The sequence below is a fragment of the Hyla sarda genome, chromosome 13, assembly GCF_029499605.1.
Source record: "Hyla sarda isolate aHylSar1 chromosome 13, aHylSar1.hap1, whole genome shotgun sequence".
In the NCBI taxonomy this organism is placed as follows: Eukaryota; Metazoa; Chordata; class Amphibia; order Anura; family Hylidae; genus Hyla; species Hyla sarda.
In genome coordinates this window covers 22,630,599-22,651,999 of record NC_079201.1, presented here as the reverse complement: position 1 = coordinate 22,651,999, position 21,401 = coordinate 22,630,599, and the positions used below count along the sequence as shown (strand labels likewise).

General features: G+C 44.1%; 2 protein-coding genes across 3 annotated transcripts; one reads left to right on the top strand and one right to left on the bottom strand.

Moving 5' to 3' along the window:
- Positions 1-348: 348 nt before the first annotated feature.
- On the top strand, positions 349-9,250 carry LOC130297404 (uncharacterized). Its single transcript, XM_056549845.1, has 8 exons — positions 349-710; positions 925-1,168; positions 1,295-1,378; positions 2,210-2,298; positions 4,741-4,926; positions 5,002-5,139; positions 5,227-5,419; positions 8,299-9,250. Exons 1-8 carry the CDS (start codon positions 666-668, stop codon positions 8,574-8,576), a joined length of 1,257 nt encoding a protein of 418 aa, XP_056405820.1. The 5' UTR covers positions 349-665; the 3' UTR covers positions 8,577-9,250.
- A 1,932-nt stretch (positions 9,251-11,182) lies between these two features.
- On the bottom strand, positions 11,183-19,585 carry BIRC5 (baculoviral IAP repeat containing 5). 2 transcript variants are annotated; one of them, XM_056549791.1, is made up of 4 exons: positions 19,240-19,585; positions 14,262-14,371; positions 13,096-13,213; positions 11,183-11,406 (listed from the first exon to the last, which is right to left on the bottom strand). In XM_056549791.1, exons 1-4 carry the CDS (start codon positions 19,387-19,389, stop codon positions 11,317-11,319), a joined length of 468 nt encoding a protein of 155 aa, XP_056405766.1. In that variant the 5' UTR covers positions 19,390-19,585; the 3' UTR covers positions 11,183-11,316. The 2 variants fall into 2 exon arrangements, with proteins under 2 accessions (XP_056405766.1, XP_056405767.1); XM_056549792.1 differs by lacking the exon at positions 19,240-19,585 and adding an exon at positions 14,499-14,577.
- Between the last annotated feature and the right edge of the window lie 1,816 nt (positions 19,586-21,401).

The following is a 21,401-nucleotide window of genomic DNA, read 5'->3' as shown; positions in this document are numbered from 1 at the left end:
TTCACCACTGGACTACCCCTTTCTGAATTTCTTGTAATAGAGAATTGCATGTGACACCAAATTTTTTTGTACAAAAGTCTATATTTAAGCCAAATCCTGTTTTACGCAGATTTTTGCGCAATTTTGCTACTCTGCCCTGGTGCATGTAATAAATTCCCCCCCCTAGCTTAAATAACAATTCCCTAATGTGGCTTTATAAATGACTCCATGTGCAGCGCAGCCGTTGCCCCTATCAACCAATCAGATCCTTGCTTTCATTTCCCAGTCTGCTTTACAAAAATAAGAGCTGGAATCTGATTGGTCGGGGCTAGGGGCAAGGTTCTACATCCCTATTGGTTATTGTGGGGCAGGCACAATAATATTCCTTCCTAATATGATTCCTTCGCTAATTATTAACTTTTCTCAAACTTTTCAGTCTGCGTTCAGCGGCTGTCCCGGCCGAGAGGGGAGGTGTTTATACTACATTTCCCGGCATGCCTTGTCGAGCACTTCCTCACACCCGCCTATGACTAGAGCGCCCGAAGCATCGCGGGAAATGTAGTACCGCACATAACTGCATATACAGAAGCTGCCGGGTCGCGATAAGCCCCGCTCGGTTTCCCATGATGCACCGCGATGCATAGGGTGCAAATTCCATAGAACTAAGGGTCCTTCTGTGCCTTCCTATGTGGAGAGTCAGGGCTGCTGTGACTCTGGGGCTCCGCTGCTGGGTATTGTATTATTTTTCTTTTATACTTTATTTACAGAAAAGCATATTTTGCAAATGTGAAATAAATAAATAGTTCATGTCCCATAAGACAATATCCAACACTCAGTGCAGTTTGCATTATGCATGACTTTTTGCACCACATGCCGGTCGCTGCCCATTTGTAATGGGGGGAGAAGGCAGAAAAAAAAAAACTATCACGATTTTGTGCCTTTCAGGTCAGAGGATCACCTGGTTGTCGCCGTCTTAAGGGTCCTGCATATCGAGTGCCTTCGCTTTGGCTCCCAGAGGGGTCCGGTTTTCGTTCCATGTATTCCAGGAGCCGAAGTGACAAACACATGGATGCGGTGGTGGTGGACCTGCGCAGCGACACCGTCACCAAGCCCTGTGCAGAGATGAGGACTGCCATGGCGGAGGCAGAAGTTGGAGATGACGTGTACGGTGAAGACCCTACTGTCAATGGTAAGAGCCACAGGGTGGGGATTGGGGGGGGGGGGGCTTCATACAAATGTGCCACCCCCTCCATTGTGGGTGAAGTGGCCCTTTAAATGCAAGCTACCTAATGCATATGTATATTTGTCCGAGCAGAGATTCAGCGATATGCGGCGCAGCTTCTTGGGACTGAAGACTGTCTCTTTGTGACTACTGGGACTATGGGAAATCTGATCTCAGGCAAGTGGCCCATGTCTTGTACACTAGTGTCCCCAAACCTGTGGCCCTCCAGCTGCTGCAAAACTACAACTCCCAGCATGCCCTAATAGACACAAGCTGGTTTACGTTATTGTTATTTAACCTGTGGCCCTCCAGCTGTTGCAAAAATACAACTCCCAGCATGCCCTTAGAACAACAGGCTGGTTTACACCATTGTTATCCAACCTGTGGCTCTCCAGCTGCTGCAAAACTACAACTCCCAGCATGCTCTGCAGAACACAATCTACTTTGCTCGAGCAGTCCATGGGGATTACGGCTCAGGTTATGTGTATATCCTAAAGGTATAAGTTGCAGGAGGGTTCATAAGTAGTGTAAAGGTACTGCATATTGGTTTAGCATTGACTATTATTAATTAGGTGAGTTTAAAGGAGTACTATGGCGCTTTTTTTTAAATTTATTCTCCGTGCCCGGGCTGCAAAATGCAACAAAACAAACATTAACTCACCTGCCTACGTTCCCCCATTGCTCCGATGTTGGTGTCCCGTTCTCCGGTCCCTGTCTTCTTCCACTTCCTGCGGGTCGGTGAGTCTCGCTGCTCTCAGCTTATCACCAGCCGCAGCGGGACATTGCTGCGGCTGGTGATACGCTGAGAGCAGCGTGACTCACATACCCGCAGGAAGCGGTAGAAGACAGGGGCCGGAGACACCGACATCAGAGCAATGGGGGAACGTAGGCAGGTGAGTTGATGTTTGTTTTGTTTCCTTTTGCAGCCCGGGCACGGAGGGTTAATAAAAAAAATAAAAATAAAAAAAACGCCATAGTACTCCTTTTAATATTTGTCTCTCACTGCAGTCATGGTTCACTGTCGGGTCAGAGGATCGGAGGTCCTGGTTGGAGATGAATCTCACATTTGCTTCTATGAGCAAGGAAGTTCAGCACAGGTAATGCACTAGGGGTTAACCTGAAATAGGTGGATGAAGCAGTGCTGATTTTCCATGTATAGTTTAATATATATTTGCTTTCCTTAAAGGACAACTGCAGCGCAATATACACTTATCCCCTATCTACAAGATAGGGGATAAGTGTTTGATCGCGGGGGGTCCAACCGCTGGGACCCCCCACGATCTCCTGTACGGGGCTGCGGCTGTGCCTTAGCGTTCACTATGAGCGCTATTGGCGGCGCCCCCTTAGGGAGATCTCGGGGGTCCCAGCGGTCGGACCCCTCGCGATCAAACACTTATCCCCTATCTTGTAGATAGGGGATAAGTGTATATTGCGCTGCAGTTGTCCTTTAAAGAGATTGTCCACTTTGTGGCAAAGCCAAAACTATAGCAAGGGCAGGACTCAATCACATCCTGTGACCTGATCTCATCCTTAAAGGGGTACTCTGGCCCTGAGACATCTTATCCCCTATGCAAAGTATAGGGGATAAGATGTCTCACCACAGGGGACCCCCGCAATCTTGTATTCGCCACCCACCTATTTGAGCTGCACGCCGCGGTGTCAGCTCACAAACAGCCGGGTGGCGACCACGGGGCCGGAGTATTGTGATGTCACAACTCCGCCCCCGTGTGACGTCACCCCCCGCCCCTGCTATGCAAGTCTATGGAAAGGGGCGTGACGGCTGTCACGCCCCCTCCCATAGACTTACATAGCGGGGGCGGAGTCGTGACGTCATGATACTCTGGCCACGTGGTTTCCACCCGGCTGTTTGCGAGCTGGCACCACGGCGTGCAGCTCAAATAGGTGGGTGGCGAATACAAGATTGTGGGGGACCCCCAGCGGCAGGACCCTCGCGGTGAGACATCTTATCCCCTATCCTTTGGATAGGGGATAAGATGTCTCAGGGCCAGAGTACCCTTTAACACAAAATATTTGATAATTAATAAAGCTAAATCCTTAAATAATTCCTGTAAAAGTCAAATTTAAATGCTTTTTTTTTTATTTTTTTTTATTTTTTAACATCTGTGCTGGCTGTCCCTGAATGGGAAAATCTATGGGGGAGATTTATCAAACCTGTGCAGAGGAAAACTTGCCCAGTTGCCCATAGCAACCTATCAGATCGCTTCTTTCATTTTTCACAGGCCTTCATAAAAATGAAAGAAGCGATCTGATTGGTTGCTATGGGCAACTGGGCAACTTTTCCTCTGCACAGGTTTTGATAAATCTCCCCCTTTATATATAAAACTCAATGGGGGGGGGGGGGGGGGGGATTTATCAAAAACTGTGCAGAAGAAAAGTGGTGCAATTGCCCATAGCAACCAATCAGATTGCTTCTTTCATTTTTAAAGCGACTTGTGAAAAATGAAAGAAGCTATCTTGTTGCTATGGGCAACTGCACCGCTCTTCCTCTACACAGGTTTTGATACATCTCCCCCAAATGTATGTGTGTGGGGGTGTGTATGTGTGTATATGTATGTTCCAGCATCACTTCCAAATAGCGAAAGATATTTCCTTGAAACTTGGTACATATATTACTAATATACGATAGGTTACTTAACCCTTACCCACCCCCATTTGCAAGGGTCGGGGTTTTGGGAGTTTTGCAAGTCTATGGGAAATGTATGTTCCAGCATTACTTCCAAATGGCTGGAGATATTTCGATAATACTTGGTCACATGCTACTTATATGTCCACTAAAAATATAGGATTGTTAAATTAACCCTTAACTACCCCCTTACGTAAAGCAAGTATATGGGACTTCCAGTACCTTACATCACAAGCTCCTCTCTGCCACAGCCTCCACACATGACACGCCCACCCTTTAAGCCACACCCCTTTTCATTTTCTACCTTTTTGTGCCTTGGTCTGGCTTGCAAATCACACCCACTCCCACAAAGCCACACCCCCTGAGGACGGCATATGAGGATAGGATATAAGGTTGGTATAGAAGGACGGCATATGGGGATGAGATATTAGAACAGGATATGGGGTTGGGTAAAAGGTTGGGATAGGAGGACGGGATATGTGGACAGGATATGTGGACAGGATATGAGGACTGGATATGGGTACAGGATATGAGGTCAGGATATGAGGAGGGGATATAAAGTCAGGATATGAGAAGGGGATATAAGGTAAGGATATGAGGACAAAAGCTTCTTCCTTTGTTGCTTTTCCTCCCTCTCAAGGACTAGGTAAGAAAAACCGGCCAACGCTGGATACTCAGCTAATATATATACACACACACACACACAGTGTATGTATGTATATATGTAGATGCTTTAGGACTGTACAAGTTTTCAGACTTGAGAGGTAATGAAGAATGCTGGGGTTTACTGACAGCAAGCAGAGATTTTGAATTGAATTAAAAAGTATAGTAAAAAGTTGCAGTCAAAGTCAACAGGTAGCGTTGATAGCCAATTTTCACGATTGTCTTCTTCCAGGTGGCGGGAGTTTTCCCTCGTGCCGTGCGGACCTTGAAAGATGGCTGTCTAGATCTGAATGATTTGGAGAGCAGAATCCAGCATGGCTACCCAGATGTGCACTTTGCTCAGACAAGTCTCATTTGCCTGGAGAACAGCCACAACCGTATGGGGGGCCGCGTGTTACCCCTATCCTACATGAAGGAGGTAGGAACTCCACTGTATTATATGTAATACTGTTACGCTTAATACAGCTAAGCATACCCTGATCATCCTACACAGGTGCGGGACCTCGCAGATCGCTACGGACTGAAGATCCACCTAGATGGAGCACGACTGCTCAATGCTTCAGTGGCGCTGGGGGTGGAGCCGGCAGAGATTGTCAGATTCTGTGACTCTGTGTCATTGTGTCTTTCAAAAGTATGGTGTCTATTTTATTTTAATTTTTTTTAAAACAGTCAATACATGGGCCTGGATCTTTATGGAATTCTTGTGCTTTGGTTACAGGGACTTGGGGCACCAGTGGGTTCACTGATTGGGGGAAAAGCTGAGTTTGTAGCGGAGGCACGACGGGTGAGGAAGATGCTTGGAGGAGGCATGCGTCAGGCTGGAGTACTGGCAGCTGCTGGACTGGTGGCATTGAAACGGGCAAAAGAGAACGTGAGGCTGGATCATCACAACGCCAAGACATTTGCCAAAGGTAAGAGGGTGCATGGATGTGCCCCCAGCACTGTTCCAGGAGCCTCTTTACTGGGGTCCATGTAGCTCTATGAAACCTGGGTGACCCTATGATTATTACTAAAAAATGACCGGAACAGAAGTGGCAAACAGTGACCTACTGGATTATAAGAAACCGGTTCTATACAGGGTCCTAATAAGATAAATGATTGAACCTCATGCTGTGAGGTCTGGTGTATTCCAATATTAGGCATTGATGGCATATACACTGTTTTAAATATGAAATAGGTGCAGGCCCCCACTCTAGATGTAGTTTAGGAGAGCAGTACCTGCACTCAGCATGTGGGATTTTTGCTTAAAGGGGTACTTCGCTGCTCTGCGTTTGAAACAAACTGTTCCGAACATTGGAGCCAGCGCAGGGAGCTTGTGACGTCATAGCCCTGCCCCCCTCATGTCACGTCACACCCCACCCCCTCAATGCATGTCTATGGGAGGGGGCGTGACAGCAGTCACGCCCCCTCCCATAGACTTGCATTGAGGGGGTGGGGCATCATGAGTGGGCGGGGCTACGACGTCACGCGCTCCAGTGTTCGGAACAGTTTGCTCCAAACGCTGAGCAGCGGAGTACCCCTTTAAGGTTGACATTTTAAGAAATTATTTGCTAAAGTTTGATTTAGCAGAAAGTTACCGTAATTTGTGACCTTGATAAGAAAGGTGCCTTCTCCATCTATAGCATCTAGGGTGTAAAAATGCTAGGATTAGAGTGCCAACTGCAGCAGGACAAGCACTGGGACTGAACGATTTGGGGAAAATGTTATACTGCGATTATGGAGGTAAATATTGCAATACAACAAACAATGATGAAATCCCCTCCATTTCATGTACAATTCCCCTCATTTGTCCAGTTAAATTTTTATTCATTTATCTACTGGTGCCCAGACCATCCTATTACAGCATTAACTTGCCCCACAATTTTTTTTTTTCACCATATAATCCCTTTCATGTCTTACTCAATCCCATTTGAAGTCCAAACCCCCACTTATTTCCTGACCATTCCTTTTTATTTTACATCCCTACCACTCAGTGCTGGAGAAGGAGAAAAAACAAAAAAACAAGTCCAAAACCTGATGCTTAAAAGGGTACTCCGGAGGAAAACTTATTTTTTTTTAAATCAACTGGTGCCAGAAAGTTAAACAGATTTGTAAATTACTTCTATAAAAAAATTCTTAATCCTTCCAGTACTTCTTAGCGGCTGTATACTACAGAGGAATTTTTTGGGGGGGATTTTGTCTGACCACAGTGCTCTCTGCTGACACCTGTCCATTTTAGGAACTGTCCAGAGCAGCATATGTTTGCTATGGGGATTTCCTCCTGCTCTGGACAGTTCCTGACATGGACAGAAGTGTCAGCAGGGAGCACTGTGGACGTAAAATCCAAAAATTAAAGAATTTCCTCTGTAGTATACAGCTGCTAACAAGTACTGGAAGGATTAAGATTTTTTTCATAGATGTAATTTACAAAATCTGTTTAACTTTCTGGCACCAGTTAATTTAAAAAAAAAAATTTCCACCGGAGTACTCCTTTACCTAGCCCCAGTTCTCCTCAAAGCACTCCCTTCTTCCAAGACAAGCAGCTGGATGCAAGATTATCCTGCTCATCCAATCATTGGCAGAGATAGGACACCGCTGCGGCCAGTGATGGCTGAGCAGGAAGATATGGCGAACAGCTGTTTGTCTTGGAAGAAGGAAGCACAGAGAAGACTCCGGGACCACTTGGAGAACAGAATCTACGGCCGAGGCTTAGCAAGTGGACCTGGGCTTAGCAAGCAGAATTTATTTTTTTTTCTTTCCGCACACACGGGAGTTGGGTGGGAGGTAGCGGAGGCTGGACACACTGGAGTTGGGTGGGAGGTAGCGGAGGCTGGACACACTGGAGTTGGGTGGGAGGTAGCGGAGGCTGGACACACTGGAGTTGGGTGGGAGGTAGCAGAGGCTGGACACACAGGAGTTGGGTGGGAGGTAGCGGAAGCTGGACAAACTGGAGTTGGGGCGGCATAATAAAATTACATTTTGTGGCGTGCATAATCGCAGATGGATATCGCAATTTGATTGCTTTTGCCATTAATCTAGCAGCCCTAACCAGCATGTTTATTTTATAGAAAGAACCTGAAAGACCAAAGTGCCCAAAAAAAATAAAAATTATCTGTAGGACACAGCCTTTATGTACATTTTCAGTCACTGGTTGGGTACAGTTTTGGGGGGGCTTAGTCTTTTCATTTTTCTTCTTCTCAGAAACAGCGCCATACTTGTCCACATGTTTATGGTAATGTAGCTCAGCTCTATTTTAGTAAGCTGTAATATCAGGGACAACTGTAGCATTATTTCTGGAGGAAAGCAGCCATGTTTTTCTAATGGATATTCCCTTACAGGGGTTATCCAGGAAAAAACTTTTTTTTATATATCAACTGGCTTCAGAAAGTTAAACAGATTTGTAAATTACTTCTATAAAAAAAAATCTTAATCCTTTCAGTACTTATGAGCTTCTGAAGTTAAGGTTTTTCTTTTGTCTAAGTGCTCTCTGACACGTGTCTCGAGAACCGCCCAGTTTAGAAGAGGTTTGCTATGGGGATTTGCTTCTAAACTGGGCGGTTTCCGAGACACGTGTCATCAGAGAGCACTTAGACAGAAAAGAACAACCTTAACTTAAGAAGCTCATAAGTACTGAAAGGATTAAGATTTTTTTTATAGAAGTATTTCACAAGTCTGTTTAACTTTCTGGAGCCAGTTGATATATAGATATAATTTTCCTGGATAACCCCTTTAAAGACTGAAGTGGTACTATTCATTTTCTTGCTGGATGACACATGGCACTAATAACATTTTTCTATTTTTTTCCTTTTAGCGGTACAGGAGCTGGCATCCCCCCTCTGCAGCTCGGACCCCTCTGTAGTGGACAGTAACATAGTGTTGCTCACCATCACAGCACCACTGTCCGGTCAGGAACTGTGTGATCTGCTTAGTGCAGATGATGAGCCGTCCGGCGTGGTGGTGAAAGCGCTGGCCATATCCAATGAGACAGTTCGGCTCGTCTGGCATCGAGATGTCTCCACAGCTAACACCCTGCAGGCAATAGAGAAGCTAAAGTGGGTGTTACAGAAATACAAAACTACGGCAACCTAGCCTGGAGGCACCTACGGAGTAATGTTCAGGACAACATTGGATTTTTACATTACTGCCCCATTATGGAATTTGTTTCCAGTTTTCATCTGTCCTTGCGTATGACTCTAGAATAAAGAAATGTATAACCGCACAGCAGAGGTGAACATGGAACAAGCTCCCATAATGCTTCACTGCTCGGAGAGGGCAAAAGTCACACTAAGTCAGCTAAATCATACAGCAGTGATCTGCAGACTGTGGGTACTGTCAAACTACAAGTCTTCTCAGGACTATAGCCTGCTGCACTGTGCATGCCCTGGAAGGTCAACGCACCTACAGTATACAGAAAACTAAGAATTTACAATTGCTCAGTGGGATAAAGAAAGTACCAGGGTCTCTGTAGAAAGTATAAGATTATTCCTACACTACATATTTAGTAAAGAATAAAGGATCGCTGTAGCTGTAAATGGGTCAGAGTTGTAAGACCAGGCTCAGCACCTTCTATTAAGTAGTGGGGGTGGATGCCCACCAATCATTAATGGCCCATCCTGAGATTAATGAACTATAAAAAACCAAGAGCGCTCCATAGCTTAAAACGGTTGCTTTTAATAAGCCTCTTACCCCAGGTGGTTGTGAGTTCACACTTTCAATTGTCAGCGTGGTCCAGTCTGCAGCCTCCCAACCAAGTAGACAGCAAATGGGGATTGATTTCCAGAGGATGGCGGGTCTCCACGACGCTGACCAAGGACGGACACGTCAGGTGAGTAAAAAGGTATTTTATTGGGATCGCGGCGAAACGCGTTGCATTATCCCAATAAAATCCCTTTTTACTCACCTGACATGTCCGTCCTTGGTCAGCGCCGTGGAGACCCGCCATCCTCTGGAAGTCTATCCCCATTTGAGATCAATGAAGGAATAGAAGAAATCACACTCACCATCCAGAAGATCCAAAGAGCAAAAACTTTAATTCCATATGGATATAAGGCAGCATAAAATAAAACAGCAGTTCCATGGAGCGGGGGAGTGAGAGCAGCCGCTCTAAAGACGCAGGGGCACACCACTGGATGGCAACTAGTTTCACGTCATCAGATGCTTCTTCTAGCCAAGTGTGTGCCGTGGCCGGAAGACGAGTCTGATGACGCAAAACTAGTTGCCATCTAGTGGTGTGCCCCTGCGTCTTTAGAGCGGCTGCTCTCACTCCCCCGCTCCATGGAACTGCCGTTTCATTTTATGCTGCCTTATATCCATAGGGAATTAAAGTTTTTGCACTTTGGATCTTCTGGATGGTGAGTGCAATTTCTTCCGCTATTCCTTCTATATATGCTATTGCACTGAATACTTTTCAAGCTATCCACACCGCATCAATTCCCTGAAACAGCAGGCGTTCTCCAGCATTTCATTACTCCACACACACAGCCGACTGACTTATCCCTTAGTGCCTGTTAGGGTGCATGCACACCAAGTTTTTGCAATACAGCTCCCGTATCAGGTTTTTGATTAAAAACTGATAACTCATAACCTGACTAAACTATCAAAACGTGTGTACAAATTTTAACCCATATATGGTTTGAAAAATGATTTCCAGTTGCATAAGTTTTTTACTTCTTACTCCATTTTTAACAGAGTTTCACTTGTTTGAAATTCCAAGAAAAAAAAAAAACTGTGCAAAGTCAACAAACTATGGTGAAAACCGGATGGAACCGTACGCACACACAGTTCCCATGTTTTAAAAACCATATATGGTTTAATACAGTTTTTCACCCAGACCAAAAACATGGTAGACTACGGTTTTGGGTACAGGTAAAAAAAAAAAAAAACACAAAACCTTATAAAGACGCAAAACAGACTAAACCGGATGATTCGTTTGACATACGGTTTACAAGGTTAAGTCAATGCATACGGTTTTCTATACAGTTCCATACGGTTTTTAACTTGAAACTGTATAGCAAAAATGTGGTGTGCATGCACCCTTAGCCTATCTATCCACACACACACACACACACACACAGCTGTGGCACTGTGTCTGGAAGAAAGCAGCTTTGTTTTGTTTTTATCCTGCAAACCTCAACATTGACAAAAAATAAATAAAAATATTGACTGATATTCAGGAGCAGCTTTGCATCATATTGGAGCATACTCATTAGTGAACATACTACAAAGACACTGGCGCCCCCTCATGGCAAGAATAAAAAAAAAAATTGTCAAAGTCTGTAGTGTTTTAAAAATACCTAAAAAAGCAAATCTGCACTGAAATCACTGGCTCCTGAAGTGCAGCACTATTTGTCACTTTTCCAGGAACCAAAATAACAGAAGCAATAGGTAGAATACATTTACATCACAACAGGATAAACAGCTAGAACTTTATTAAAGGGGAATTGTATACAACATGTATGAAACTCTCAGCCCCGAGGCCTGTGAACTAGAGATGAGCGAACTTGCAGTAAATTCGATTCGTCACAAACTTCTCGGCTCGGCAGTTGATGTCTTATCCTGCGTAAATTAGTTCAGCCTTCAGGTGCTCCGATGGGCTGGAAAGGGTGGATACTGTCCTAGGAAAGAGTCTCCTAGGACTGTATCCACCTTTTCCAGCCCACTAGAGCACCTGAAAGCTGAACTAATTTATGCAGGAAAATTCATCAACTGCCGAGTCGAGAAGTTCGTGACAGATCAAATTTACTGTAAGTTCGCTCATCTCTACTGTGAACAATGAAACAAAACCAACATAAAAATATTAACACTATATACAGGGAACAGTGTGGAGGGGTCATTCATCTGCATCCAGCTTTTCCAGCGATGCTCTTACTGTCTGAGACGCCACCTGGAACTTGTCAATGTGCTGGTTCATCGCTTGATTCTGGATAGGAAGAAATACAGAAAATAAGACATTTCTTCTCCGATAGACAGCGACATATCAGGACAAACTAAGTACCTAAATGACAGACTGACATTATAGCCCTGCCCCTCATGATGTCACACCCTGCCCCCTCAATGCAAGTCTATGGGAGGGGACTTGACAGTTTTCACGCCCCCTCCCATAGACTTGCATTGAGGGGGCGGGCTATGACATCACAAGCTCCCGCGACCGGAACAGTTTTTTCTAAACCCTGAGCAGTGGAGTACCCCTTTAAAGGGGTATTCCAGGAAAAAAAAAAAAATTTTATAGATCAACTGGCTCCAGAAAGTTAAACAGATTTGTAAATTACTTCTATTCAGCTGCTGAAGTTGAGTTGTTCTTTTCTGACAACAGTGCTCTCTGCTGACATCTCTGCTTGTCTTGGGAATTGCACAGAGTAGAATAGGTTTGCTATGGGGATTTGATTCTACTCTGGACAGTTCCCGAGACAGGTGTCATCAGAGAGCACTTAGAAAAGAAAAACTCAACTTCAGCAGCTCATAAGTACTGAAAGAATTAAGATTTTTTTAATAGAAGTAGTTTACAAATCTGTAACTTTCTGGAGCCAGTTGATATAAAAAAATTAAATAAAAAAATAAAGTTTCCTGGATAACCCCTTTAATACACCTCCTACATCCCAAACCATTCCTCCATGCTGAGCAGTTATCAGGCTTGCTAAAATAAACTAATTTAATAAACTATTCACATGGCAGAATTTCCCCCTCAAATTAAAGCCCATTGACAGAAGTCTACAGGCTTTAATTGGAGGCGGAATCCCACAAGTGGAAATTCTGCCGTGTGAATAGACCCTAAGAAAGCTTCAAGCAAATGCTGGTGATTTAATGTGTGAGACTGCAGCTCTTCCAATGCAGCGGCGTCCATTTCCCTCCACAGCCAACAATGTACTTGTTCACTGGGCCGTGGTGCACCCCCTCCCTGCCTCTCAAACCACATCTGATTCGGCTCAAGCACTTCCACTCCAGAGCATTGGTCCCAGCTTTTTATTTAGTTTTTGGGAAATGTGAATTTTTTATTGGAGCATCTGTTAATGGCGGACATCAGCATGATCACTGATGTTTGCCATTACCGGCAGGTCTATGGCTGCTATCCGCTGTGCATGAAGTGAGCTCATCTCCTCTTCACACACTTTCTGGACCTGAGAGACTTTTTTTCAGGGAAATCTGTAGGTTTTATTGGTACCATTTTAAAGCAGCGTTTTACATTAAAAAAATAAGTGTTTTTAAATCAAACTATTTTTTTTTTTTTTTTATTAGTCCCACTTTGACCAGCAATTATCTGCTTGCTCCTATAATACACTGCATTACTACTAACAGCATGCCAGGTGGGTACATACATAGAAGCACGGACTTTTAGTAGGCCCCCCCCCCCCCCCCCCGCCTTTCATGGACACCCACTTACACTCAGTGATTGTGTTGTGGAGTGCCAATGATCTGACTGTTGTGGTCACATCTTGTATGTTTCATGGAAAGAGTGCCACATCTGTTTCACATGTCAGGTCTGGTACTGCAGCATTTAAGTAAATAAAACTGAACGGCAATACCAAAAATGCACAGAAGTGGCGCTGTTTGAGGAAAATAAAAGCTCTGAATGGTTACTTTGATAAGATGAATATCAATTGTGTCAATTTACCATTTTTATCTTCTCCCGTTCCTTATCCAGCTTCAGGAATTCACTGAGCGTTAGCTCTTCAGCCTTTTTCTTCAGAGCAATAAATGGACAGGCAGGGGAGTGCTTCCTATGTTCTTCCCTGGAAGGTGGAAGACATTGTTATTAAGGGGAAAATCTGCTCCAATAACCTCTTAAGGATGCAGGGCGTACCTGTACACCCTGCATCCAGTCCCGGTCTATAACGCAGGGTCACGCCAGGAGACTGGGCTAATAGCGTGCGGCACCGATCGTTGTGCCGCATGCTATTAACCCTTTAGACGCGGCGTTCAAAGTTGATCGCCGCATCTAAAGTAACAAAAATACTCAGTTGGGCTGATCGGGACCATCGTGGTGAAATCGCGATGCCCCCATCAGCTAGAACGCGAGCGGAGGGTCCGTTACCTGCCTTTGGCGTGTCCGATCGGCGATTGATTGTTCCAAGCTTGAGCAGTCAACTGCCGATAACACTAATCATGGCATTGATCTGTGTAGCAGATCAGTGTGTGCAGTGCTATAGCCACTAGAGGGGGCTATTGACACTGCAAAAAATAAAAAAAATAAGTTGAAGATCATTTAACCCCTTCCCTAATAAAAGAATCACCCCCCATATCCCATTTAAAAAAATAAAATTAAACGTGGTATCGCCATTTATGGAAATGTCCGAACTAAAAATATATTGTTACTTAAACCGCACAGTCAATAGCGTACGCGCAAAAATAGTGTATTTTTGGTCACTTTTTATATCATGAAGAAATAGCGATCAAAAAGTCCGATCAATATAAAAATGGTACCGCTAAAAACTTTTTTTTACCAAAAATGCACTGTGTAGGAACGGAAGCCCCCAAAGTTACAAAATGGCATTTTTACTTAATTTTGTAGCACGATGAAATCTTTTTCCCGTTTCGCCGTATATTTTTTGGTAAAATGATTGATGTCACTGCAAAGTAGAAATGGTGGCGCAAAAAAATAAGCCATCATATGGAATTTTAGGCGCAAAATAGGGTTATGATTTTTGAAAGGTGATGAGGAAAAAACTAAAGTGGAAAAACCCTGAGTCCTTAAGGGGTTAAGAAGCATTACAAGAGCAACGGGACAACAAGGCAGAGGTGTGATTGAGCAGTGATGGATCCAGGTATGATCACACTTACATGGGGTCGTCCTCCGGTTCCCATCCTTCCAGCTCCTTTAGGCAGAAGAAACATTGAGCAACATCTGGGCTGTTCCCACCAGGGCAGTGGATGAAGCCGGCCGCCGCCATCTGTAGGGAGGAAGACAGTGATCAACACCATGTACAGCTCTGCAGGCCCACAAGTGTTATGACCACTAATGCCTGACCTACATGTCTATAGACACACATAGAAATACAGTGATTTCAGTTTATTTACTGGGAATTGAAGCATTTGTAAATGTGTCTGTGTGATCATTATGGGGGAGATTTATCCAAACCTGTCCAGATGTAAAGTTGCTGAGTTGCCCATAGCAACCAATCAGATCACTTTCATTTCTACCAAGGCCTCTGCAAAATGAAAGAAGCGATCTGATTGGTTGCTATGGGCAACTCAGCAACGTTTCCTCTGGACAGGTTTTGATAAATCTCCCCCAATATGTTTATTATGGAAAACATTGGGGTTGAACTGTATTAAACTAAGTCATAGGATCCCAATTCATATGGAGGTTTTGGTCATCTTGACCTTTAATCAAGCGGTATAAGGGGGCGTTCACGCGGCCGCCTGTCCCCGTTTTGGTTCCGTCTTGCAGGCTGTAAACGGATTAAAAACGTTTTTTTTTTTTAAATCCCATTTATGGCAATGGGATTTTTTTTTTTTTTTAACAATCCGTTTGCACCCATCTACACTCATTTCCATTTTTGGCGGCAGAAAAAACGGCACATGCAGTATTTTTTCTTCTGTCAAATAAGTGAGAAAAGAAAAAAAACTAATACAGTAAATTTAACATTGAAGTCCATGGAAAACGGATGAGCCTTTAATGCCATCCGTTTTTACTTCTGAGCATGCTCAGAACAAAAATATATATTTTTGTGTTTATTAACTGAACAATAACTGATAAACGGATAACATCTGTTGCATCAGTTATTGTCTGTTTAATTTTTTTTAAAGTCAGTTTTTATTTTTGACGGGAGAATGGGACGGGTCTAGACGACCTTGTGAACGCAGCCTAAGGGTACGTTCACACGCGCAAATTTTCTTCCGGGTTTCCCGCAGCGTATTTGAAAGGGGGCGGGCTCTTATCTGCTGTCTGCAGCAGATTTTCCGCGGCAGAATTTACAATGCGGAAAATCCGCCGCAAGCACCATTGAAGTAAGTAGGGACTGCGGCGGATTTTCCTCATCGTAAATTCCGCTGCGGAAAATCTGCTAAAAGGTGTGTAAGGTAAAATAAGGATGGGATCTGCAGCCTTCCTGACCCGGGTGATACAGCAAACACAAAGCACACGCTTCATAGGAATACATAAGTATTCAGACCCTTTGCAGCGACACATGAAATGTAGATCAGGCTCCTTTCATTTTTCTTGATCTCTGACATGTTTCTCCACCTTGATAGGTGTCACCTGGGGTAAATTCTGATTGGATAGGATTTGGGGTGACACGTCCCTGTCTGGATAAGGTCTCACAACTGACAATGTTTAGAGCAAAAACCAAGCTGTGAGGGAGGAAAAGAACTGCCTGTAGAGCTCAGAGACAGGATTGTTTGGAGATGCAGAGCTGGAGAAGGGGACAAAAACATTTTGCTGCAATGAAAATCTCCTAATAGTATAGCGGTCTCCAGAATTCTTACACTGAACACAAAGGACACGCTTCATAGGAATGGACAGGAATTCACCAGCGCTGATCAAAACCAACATGTACGTTGAAGTAGCAACTTTATCGGACTGTCATGCAACGTGTTTCACTGCGCAATGGCAGCTTCATCAGGCCTGATGAAGCTGCCATTACGCATTGCATGATGGTCCAATAAAGCTGCTACTTCAAATTACATGGTGGTTTTGATCAGCGCTGGTGAATTCCTGTCCATTCCTATGAAGCGTGTCCTTTGTGTTCAGTGTAAGAATTCTGGAGACCGGTATACTATTGGAAACTTTTCATTGCAGCAAAATTTGTTCCCTTCTCCAGATCTGCATCTCCAAACAATCGTGTCTATGAGCTCTACAGGCAGTTCCTTTCCTCCCTCCCTCACGGCTTGGTTTTTGCTCTGATAAACATTGTCAGCTGTGAGACCTTATACAGACAGGGACGTGTCATCCCAAATCCTATCCAAGCTGAATTTACCCCAGGTGACACCTATCAAGGTGGAGAAACATGTCAGAGATGATCAAGAGAAATGGAAGGAGCCTGAGCTACATTTCATGTGTCACAGCAAAGGGTCTGAATACTTATGTATTCCTATGAAGCGTGTGCTTTGTGTTTGCTGTATCACCCGGGTCAGGAAGGCTGCAGATCCCATCCTTGTTTTACCTTACACACCTTTACAATTGCCGTGTATGGGCTGCACAACTTACTATGGTAAGCGGGATAACGTTATTTGCCTACTTATCTTGGTTTTATTGCACTACGGAGCGCTGTCCTTTCATTTTTTTCTTAACGTTGAAAATATTTAGAACAACCAGGAATCTTTCGAGAACTGGCCACCCCACCAAACTAAGTATCGGTGGAAAAGAGCCTTTGTAAGAGGCATGAATGAGAACCCACTAGCACTCAGCTTCAATGATCCTGTCTGCAGAACTCCACTAATATGGGCTTTTTGGCCAAAATTAACTCTCTCCCCAGTATAAGACACACAAAAGCTGAGAAACAAGATTTACCTTATAGCCTCAATTCTAGGCGTCATGTCTGGAGGAAACCAGGCGCTGCACAATACAATCCGTACAGTGAAGCATGGGGGGGGGGGGGGGGGGGGGGGGTAGTATAATGCGGTGGGGACAGGAAGACTGGTCAGGGTTGAGGGAAATTCAGAAAGTCCAGGAGGTATTCTTAATGAAAACCTGCTCCAGTGTCCTGTACTAGAGTTGAGTGAACTTACAGTAAATTGGCTCGTAGCGAACCTCGCAGCTCGGCTGTTGATTACTTTAGTCTGTATAAATTAGTTCAGCTTTCCAAGGACTCTGGTTGCCTGGAAAAGTCTGGGATGACAGTCTTAGGTCTCCTAGGTCTGTATCCACCTTTTCCAGGAAATCGGAGCCCTTGGAAAGCTGAACTAATTTACACAGACTAAAGTAATCAACAGCCGAGCTGCGAGGTTCTCTACGAGCCAATTTACTGTAAGTTCGCTCAACTCTACCCTGGACCTCAGACTGGGCTGAAGATTCACCTTCCAACAAGACAATGACCCTAAGCACACGGCCAAGACTACACAGGAGCGGCTTTAGGTACAAATCCGAATGTCACTGAGTGACCCAGCCAGAGCCCTGACCCCAAATGAACATCTCTAGAGAGGCCTGAAAATGGCTTTCACAGACAGTCCCCACCCAATAAGACATTACTAGCGAGGATCTGCAGAGAAGAATGGCAGAAAATCCCCAAATCTGGGTATAAAAACTAGGGATCGACCGATTATTGGTTTGGCCGCTATTATCGACCGATATTCAAGATTTTCTAAGTTATCGGTGTCGGCAATTACCTTACCGATAATGCGGGCGCTTTAAAACAATGAACTGCAGCGGCTTTTGTGGGGCCAGAGACCGCCGCCGCCACCCATTATCTCCCCCTGTCTGTCCTGGGGTCCTCCCTAGTCCAACCACCGCCTCCGCCCCATTGCCTCCCCATCCCCGGAGTCCGCGTTACTTCTGGCTCCTGCACTGTTGCTGTGCAATGACAAGTGACTGCCTCAACGCAACGTCACCGTCAGTGGCCTGTCGCACAGCGACAGCTCAGGACGCCGCTGGAGCCAGAAGTATCACGGACTCTGGGAAAAGGTAATTATAAAACCGGGAATGGGGGAGGCAATGGAGCAGCGGCGGCGGTCTATGGCAGCAACTGGACTCAGGACAGGCAGGGGGAGAGAAGCGGGTGGCGGCGGCGGTCTCTAGCAGCGGCGGTGGTTGGATTCAGGACAGGCAGGGGAAGAGAAGCGGGCGGTGGTCTCTGGCAGCAGTTGGACTCAGTACCCCAGTATAGGCAGGGGGAGAGGCACAGGTGGCGGTCTCAGGCCCTGCAAAAGGATATTTGTGGGGGGGGGGGGGGGGGGAGGGGGGAGAATTAAAATGCACGGAATATCGGTATAAGTTATTGGCTAGCGGCCTGAAAGTTCACAGGTTATCGGCTCTAAAAAAAAAATAAAATCAATATCGGTCGATCCCTAATAAAAACCTTGTGGCCTCATCCCCAAGAAGACTGGAGGCTGGAATCATCGCCATAATTCTCTTCTCACTTTGTCCTTGTGGGGTGTGAAGTACAAATCAGATGTTTTTAGCACAAAGCTGCAACATGTGAACAGGATCTGAAGATTTTCTGAATGCACTGAAAATAAACACTTAAAATATTATATATACACAGGTGTACACACTGCTAAACAGGATATACACTCCTACATGTCCTATACAAAAACAGGCTGATATATACTATACACAAATATATATATATATATATATATATATATATATATATATATATATATATATAATCTATATCATATACACATGCAAATCACACACACCACACTATATATATATATATATATATATATATATATATATATATATATATATATATATATATATATATATATATATATATATATATATTATATATATATATACACACACACATATATACACACACACACACACACACCACCTTATCCATATATACACACACGTCAATATATATATATATATATATATATATATATATATATATATATATATATATATATACACATACACACACACACACACACACCTTATCCATATATACACACACGTCAAATATATATATATATATATATATATATATATATATATACACACACACACACCACATCACCTTATCCATATTTACACACATATATACACACACACGTCAAAAAAAATAAACATATATATATATATTTTACACACACAGGAAACACGGGGATCTCAGTCCCCACACTTTCCGCCCCGTCTCCCGCTTACCCGCTCGGGTGTACAGGCGCAGCCCTCGGTGAACGGCCAGTTGCTGAAGGTCCGGACCCGAGTGTCGAGCAGGTACAGTCGCCATTCATCCGGTAGATCGGGCTCCCCGGGCTTACGATCTGGCAGGACGAGCGGAGACTTGTTCACCATGGCGGACGATTCAAACCAAGCGCTGCTCTGACGTCACGGAGCAAAGCACCACGGGAAATAGTGCGCTGACGTGACCAGTAATCCGCCTCCTCTTAAAAACTACACATCCCGGGATGCACTGCACGCTCTGATGTCATCAACAAACTTTATTGTTATGGTCAACAGAAAGACACTGGGCCACACACAAGCAGCTTTGTGCTGTTTTCTCTTTTTTTTACTGTAATATTCACCTCCATCACCAAAACTGAATTTGTTAACCCCTTAATTGCGTGGATTTGTTTGGGCCTTGAAGTACACAGGGTTAATAATTTTCTTATTTTTATCGTATGTTATCGTACGTTGCAGATGTGGCAATAAGATGTTTTTCATTAAAGTTTTTTTTATTTCCGCACAGTTCACAATTTACCATTTAAATCAATGGAGTTTATTTTTTTTGTGTATTTCAAATGAAACCGTGCAGTTTTGGATGCAGCAATTGGCATATTTCCTACCTCAAAACCATATGGAGATTGCCTATGTCCTTAAAACACGCAACATCGGGCCTATAGGCTTATGTACTGGTAGGCTTGCGGATCACCTTTAGGCCCCTGGCTGCCATAGCAACCTATGAGCACTATGTGATTGCTTAGGCCAGTGTAGTTGCAACACTACAACTCCCAGCATGCCCGGACAGCCAGAGGCAAACAGGGATCAATTGATGTAGGTGGGAAGGGCACTAAAAATGTAGCCAACAATAATAAAATGTAGTGTATGTGTGTTTTTCACTTTTATTTATTTTTTAGTTAGTACTACTACTTCCAGCATGGAACACACTGTTCCATAATGGAAGTAGTAATTCCAGTACTAATAGACAGATTGTCCCGGGTGTCACTCCTGACACCCGATGCGATTGTCCATAAGATAGCAGAAATGCGCTCGCATCTCTGCACTATACTCCGGCTGGCCAGTGATGTGAATAGAAAATTCATATTTTCCGACCCAGAGTGGGGATTGGCCGGATGGTTGCAGCCAATCCCCACTCTCAGAGGGAAATATGAATGATGTTCTATTCACATCACTGGCCGGAGTACAGAGGAGAGATGCGGAGGGCAGGAGAAAGCTGCTCCGCATCTCAAGGGGGAAGGACGATAGCAGTGGGTGTCAGGACTGACACCTGCTGTGATCTGTCCTTAACTGCAGGTACTACTGCTCCCAACATGGAGCACACTCTGCTCCATTCTGGGAGCTGTAGTACCTGCATTAATAGATCGCAGCGAGTGTCACTATTGACACCTGTTGCAATCTGTCTATTAATGCAGGTTCTATAGCTCCCAGCATGGGGCAGAGTGTGCTCCATGTTGGGAGTAGTAGTACCTGCAGTTAGTAGTACCTGCAGTCACTCCTGACACCCACTGTGATCCTCCTGTATAATGTATAGATGCGGCCGTCCGCTCTTCTATGGTCCCCTGCATGGCCATATATACACCTATTCATATTTTCCACAGAGAGTTGTGGTTGGCTGGAACCATCTGGCCAATCACAGCTCTCTGTGGGAAATATGAATAGGTGTATATAAACGTCAGTGCAAGGGACCATAGAAGAGCGGCCGGCCGCATCTATAAATTATACAGAAGGATCACAGCGGGTGTAAGAAGTGTCACCCGGGGCGATCTGTCAATGAGTACAGGTATTCCATGCTGGGAGTAGTAGTACTACCTAAAAAATTTATAAAATAAAGAAAAAAGTTAAAAACACACACTTTATTCAACACATTATTAAAATGCATTACTAATAAAAAGTTTAACACAATTAATTATAACAAATATATTATTTTTACATTTAAAGAGGTATTCTAGGAAAAAATTTATTTTTATATATATCAACTGGCTCCAGAAAGTTAAACAGATTTGTAAATTACTTCTATTAAAAAATATTAATCCTTCCAATAATTATCAGCTGCTGAAGTTAAGTTGTTTTTTTCTGTCTGGCAACAGTGCTCTCTGCTGACATCTCTGCTTGTCTCGGAAACTGCA

Bases quoted from the DNA above. Each gene is read 5' to 3' on its own strand.
- LOC130297404 (XM_056549845.1), top strand. From the start codon at position 666: ATGTGGAGAGTCAGGGCTGCTGTGACTCTGGGGCTCCGCTGCTGG. The intron at 1,169-1,294 runs GTAAGAGCCACA...TTGTCCGAGCAG, and splicing joins TGAAGACCCTACTGTCAATG to AGATTCAGCGATATGCGGCG. The intron at 4,927-5,001 runs GTAGGAACTCCA...CATCCTACACAG, and splicing joins CCCTATCCTACATGAAGGAG to GTGCGGGACCTCGCAGATCG.
- BIRC5 (XM_056549791.1), bottom strand. From the start codon at position 19,389: ATGGTGAACAAGTCTCCGCTCGTCCTGCCAGATCGTAAGCCCGGGGAG. The intron at 14,372-19,239 runs GTAAGCGGGAGA...TCCTCCCTACAG, and splicing joins GCGCCTGTACACCCGAGCGG to ATGGCGGCGGCCGGCTTCAT. The intron at 13,214-14,261 runs GTAAGTGTGATC...TCCACCTTCCAG, and splicing joins GAACCGGAGGACGACCCCAT to GGAAGAACATAGGAAGCACT.